This window comes from Cebus imitator, unplaced genomic scaffold, assembly GCF_001604975.1.
Source record: "Cebus imitator isolate Cc_AM_T3 unplaced genomic scaffold, Cebus_imitator-1.0 Scaffold136, whole genome shotgun sequence".
Lineage (NCBI taxonomy): Eukaryota > Metazoa > Chordata > Mammalia > Primates > Cebidae > Cebus > Cebus imitator.
In genome coordinates, this window is record NW_016107451.1 from 1,648,217 (window position 1) to 1,652,673 (window position 4,457).

Genomic DNA, 4,457 nt, shown 5'->3' on the forward strand with positions numbered 1-4,457 from the left:
AAAGAAACAGACCGACACCTCAGGAAGCCTGGCCGAAAACTCAGGGGGCCACATGCATCTTTTCTCTAGTTCTGTCTGGGAGTCGCTGCCTAGAAGACCCAGGCCGTCCGGGGGGGTGGGAGAGGGGCGGGGGAAGGCAGCCAGCGGCGCAGGCGCACATCTCTGCGCGAGGCGGTGAGGCCCCGCCCCCACGCTCTAGACCCCGCCTCCCGGCCTCCGCAGCCTCGGGCCCGGCCGGGCGGCACCTCCCATGAGGCCGCATGCGCAGTGCGCGCGCGAGGACTCCTTGCCCTTCTCCCAATGGCGGGCGGCGGGCCCCTTCCCGGCAGCCTCCCCCGGGCAGGGAGCGCGTCATTTCCGGTGGGGAAGGCCCGCGGCTGCCGCCGCCATTTCGGGCGCTGCTGTGAGGCTGAAACCGGAGCCGGTCCGCTGGGCGGCGGGCGCCGGGGGCAGGAGGGGCGCGCGCGGCGGCGGCAGCCCAGCGTGTAGGCGCGGAGGCAGCCATGGCGGGCAACTTCGACTCGGAGGAGCGGAGTAGCTGGTACTGGGGGCGTCTGAGTCGGCAGGAGGCGGTGGCGCTGCTGCAGGGCCAGCGGCACGGGGTGTTCCTGGTGCGGGACTCGAGCACCAGCCCCGGGGACTATGTGCTCAGCGTGTCCGAGAACTCGCGCGTCTCCCACTACATCATCAACAGCAGCGGCCCGCGCCCGCCGGTGCCGCCGTCGCCCGCGCAGCCTCCGCCCGGTGAGGGACGGACGGGACGGACGGGACGGGGGGGCTGGGCGTGGTGAGGCCCGCGGAACTGGCAGCCGGGCCGGCTGCTGCTCCAGCGGACCCTCGGGGGTCGCGGGCCGAGGGCTGGGGGACAGCGGCGCGCAGCCGGGAAGGAGGAGCCGCGGGCCGAGGCCCCTGGGTGTGCCTGCGGAGGGCGGCCCGGGGAAGGGGAACTGCTTCGGCCCAGGGTGGGGCTGGCTCCCGGGCCCGGCGCTCGGGGAGGGAGCGCAGGGCAGCGTGCGGACAAAGAGCCGAGGGAACTGTTGGCACTGCGGGGGCATCCCTTGGCAGCGGTGCCCAGAATGAATCCGGTAATCCTGCAAGTGGCTTTTAGGCTGGAATCGTTTCCTGCCGGGTTTGGCCGTGCTCCCCTGGTGGCCTGGGGTGGGAAGTCACCACGTACTGGCCGGGAGGGATGGAGACACCCTCAGGAAGCCGGTCCGTTTTTTCCTTTCTTGGGCATTTTTCCAAAATACTTCCACCGTCCTCTTCCCCGGTGGAGGACGAAGGGAGTGAACTAAGTGCCTGGGTTATCGGAAGACGCCTTCAGGAACCAGCCCGACCCAGTGTCGGGGCATGCTGGCGGTGTCGGAGCGACATAAGCGTCCCGTAGGCTGTCCTCCGCTGTTACAGGCTCTGGTTCTCAAAGTGTTTAGTGGAGGAAAGACATCTTATTCCAGAAAGTAAACCAGAAGTGAGGCAATGGAAACAGCCCCGTCCCTGGAAGGACCTGGAACTTGATATTCCCTGGACTTGAACAGGGTCCGTGTGTACTCCAGGGCGTGACCTTGCCCGGTGAGCCGAGGCTGCGGGCTGGGTCTTCCTGGTTGTTGGGAACAGACTGCGCAGAGGACATGAATGGTCTGCACGGGGTTTGCTTGCCGGGGACCCCAGGGAGGTGACTGTCTTGCCGGTAACATTGAGTTGTTTGGGAGGGTTAAGGGAGTAGATACATGTCCTCAGTGCTGGAGACTGTGAGGTGCAGAGTCATTCTGAGATCCCGTTAGATATGTATGTCTGCGGAACAGCGGCCGGACTTCTCGTGCCTTCACGCTGTTGCCAAGTCCGAGCAGCTTCTTGGCCAGCTGAGACTAGCTCCGGACTAGCCTGCTATGAATCTAGAAGCTCCTGAGCCAGCCTTTCTACGCTTGCCCTTGTAGGATAGTTCTGATTTAGATTTACTTGCTCTGGCCAGAAATAGAGAACTGGATGGGCAGTTTCTTTGTGGTTAACACATACCAATTTTTATTTTACTTTTTTCTGAGACGGAGTCTTGTTCCGATGCCCAGGCCAGAGTGCAGTGGCACAATCTTGGCTCACTGCAGCCTCCGCCTCCTGGGTTCAATCGATTCTCCTGTCTCAGCCTCCCGAGTAGCCGGGATTACAGGCGTGCACCACCACGCCCGACTAATTTTTGTATTTTTTTGTTGTCGTTTTTATTGAGACGGGGTTTCGCTGTGTTGCCCAGGCTGGAGTGCAGTGGCTATTCACAGACGCGATCCCACTACTGATCAGCATGGGAGTTTTTCGACCTCAGTTTCCGACCTAGGCCAGTTCACTCCTCCTTAGGCAATCTGGTGGTCCCGTGCTCCCGGGAGGTCACCAAATTGATGCCGAACTTAGTGCAGACACGCGATCAGAATAGCGCACTACAGCCCAGAACTCCTGGGCTCAAGCGATCCTCCCACCTCAGCCTCCAGAGTGGCTGGGACTACCGGCATGCGCCACCACGCCCGGCTAATTTTTGTATTTTTTTTTTTTTAAGTAAAGGCGGGGTTTCACCATGTTGACCAGGCAGGCCTCGAACTTCTGACCACAGGTGAACTGCCTACCCCAAAGTACTAGAATTACAGGCATGAGCCACCACTCCTGGCCCATCACATACTAATTTTTAAAAATGAATATGGGGTCTTTATATTCACAAATTATCCCGGGTCTTTCTCACTCTGGCCAGCTTAATAGTATTATAATATGAGATGGGAATATTGATGCACATGTGTTTGCCCTAAACCAGATTCTATTCTACTTTGATGCCACCTGCATGGTATCTAAGGTTTTGCATTCCACATAGTAACATGATGGCAAACTCATTGAAATTCACTTTTCAGCCTTTTGTTTCACACCTCAACGTAATGATTTTCTGTTTCAGCACTTACCTTGATATTGAGCACCACCTTTTCAAAACAGATAAGAGCTCAGTTCCTTGGCCCAGGACAGAAGGCGAAGATTGCCAAAGTTTGTGGATGGGGTGTGGAAAATTCACAAGTATTGTGATAATTCTTTCTGCCATGTACCCCGTATTCCATGATTCAGTTGCTGTCTTTCTCTCTTGCTTCTGAGACAGGGCCTTTGTCACCCATGCTGGAGCGCAGTAACACGAGCACCGCTCACTGCACCCTTGACGTCCCAGCCTCAGGATGTCCTCCCACTTTAGCCTCCTGAGTAGCTGGGACTACAGGCGTGTGCCACCATGCCTGGCTAACTTTTTTTAATGTTTTTGTAGAGATGGTGGGGCTGACCGTGTTGTCCAGGCTGGTCTCAAATTTCCTGGTCTCAGTCACCCTCAGGCTCCCAAAGTGCTGGGATTACAGCTGTGAGCCACTGTGCCTGGCCAGTTGCTGTAATTTTTTTTTTTTTTTTTTTTTTTGAGACAGAGTTTTTACTCTTGTCTCCTACGCTGGAGTGCAATAGCTCGATCTCAGCTCACTCCAACTTCTGCCTCCCAGGTTCAAGTCATACTCCTGCCTCAGCCTCCCAAGTAGCTGGAATTAGAGGCACCCACCACCACGCCCAGCTAACTTTCGTATTATTAGTAGAGATGGGGTTTCTTTCGCCATGTTGGCCAGGCTGGTCTTGAACCCCTGACCTCAGATGATCGCCTGCCTCGGCCTCCCAAAGTGCTGCGATTACAGGCATGAGCCACCGTGCCCGGCCCATCTGTATAGCCTCAGAATTACTTTGTACCTCACAAATCTCAAGTACTAAGTAGGGAATTTTTGTTCTCCCCCTCACCAAGTCCTTTTGAAGTCACTCAGAAATGTCTTGAATTTTAGAGAGGCATATACGGTATTAATAACTAATGCCTATTGACTGATTATTCCGTGCCAGGTACTTTGCTCAGGATTTTATGTGCCTTATTTCACTGACTGTCTCCAACAATCTAGTGAGATCAGTAATATGATGTCCATTTATTAAAATACTTCCATTTTACAGAGGAGGAAACACTCAAAATTCGGTAACTTGCTTAAGGTTGTACAGCTAGTAAGTGACTTTCAGAAGTTGAACCTGGGCATCTGGCCTGGGAGCTGGCCCTTTCACACTAGACTCTGTCAAAGCGGCGTTCCCTCGGGATCTCAGCAGTGCACGTGGGGGTCTGCACCTCAATACTTTGTCTCTGCCCTGGAGTCTCAGACTTGGTGGGGTTTCTTTTTAGATGGACTTTCGTTCTTGTCCCCCAGGCTGGAGTGCAGTGGTACAGTCTTGGCTCCCTGAAACCTCTGCTTCCCATGTTCAAGTGATTCTCCTGCCTCAGCCTCCCAAGTAGTTAGGATTACAGGTGTGCGCCTAACCGTGCCTGGCTAATTTTTTTGTGTTTTTAGTAGACACAGGGTTTCACCATGTTGGTCAGGCTGGTCTTGAACTCTTAACCCCAGGTGATCTGCCCGCCTTGGCCTTGTTTGTTT

The 4,457-nt window shown here is 55.7% G+C and overlaps 1 protein-coding gene across 4 annotated transcripts in view; it reads left to right on the forward strand.

Moving 5' to 3' along the window:
• The first annotated feature begins 272 nt into the window (after window positions 1-272).
• The window catches only part of CRK (CRK proto-oncogene, adaptor protein), a 40,386-nt gene continuing 36,201 nt past the window's right edge, over window positions 273-4,457 (forward strand). For all 4 annotated transcript variants that reach the window (XR_005202366.1, XM_017541682.2, XM_017541685.2 and 1 more), the window contains exon 1: window positions 273-744. Coding sequence is in view for 3 of the 4 variants with exons in the window: in XM_017541682.2 (XP_017397171.1) it covers window positions 504-744 (241 nt within the window). In the remaining variant the exon portion in view is untranslated. The remainder of the gene's footprint in view (window positions 745-4,457) is intronic.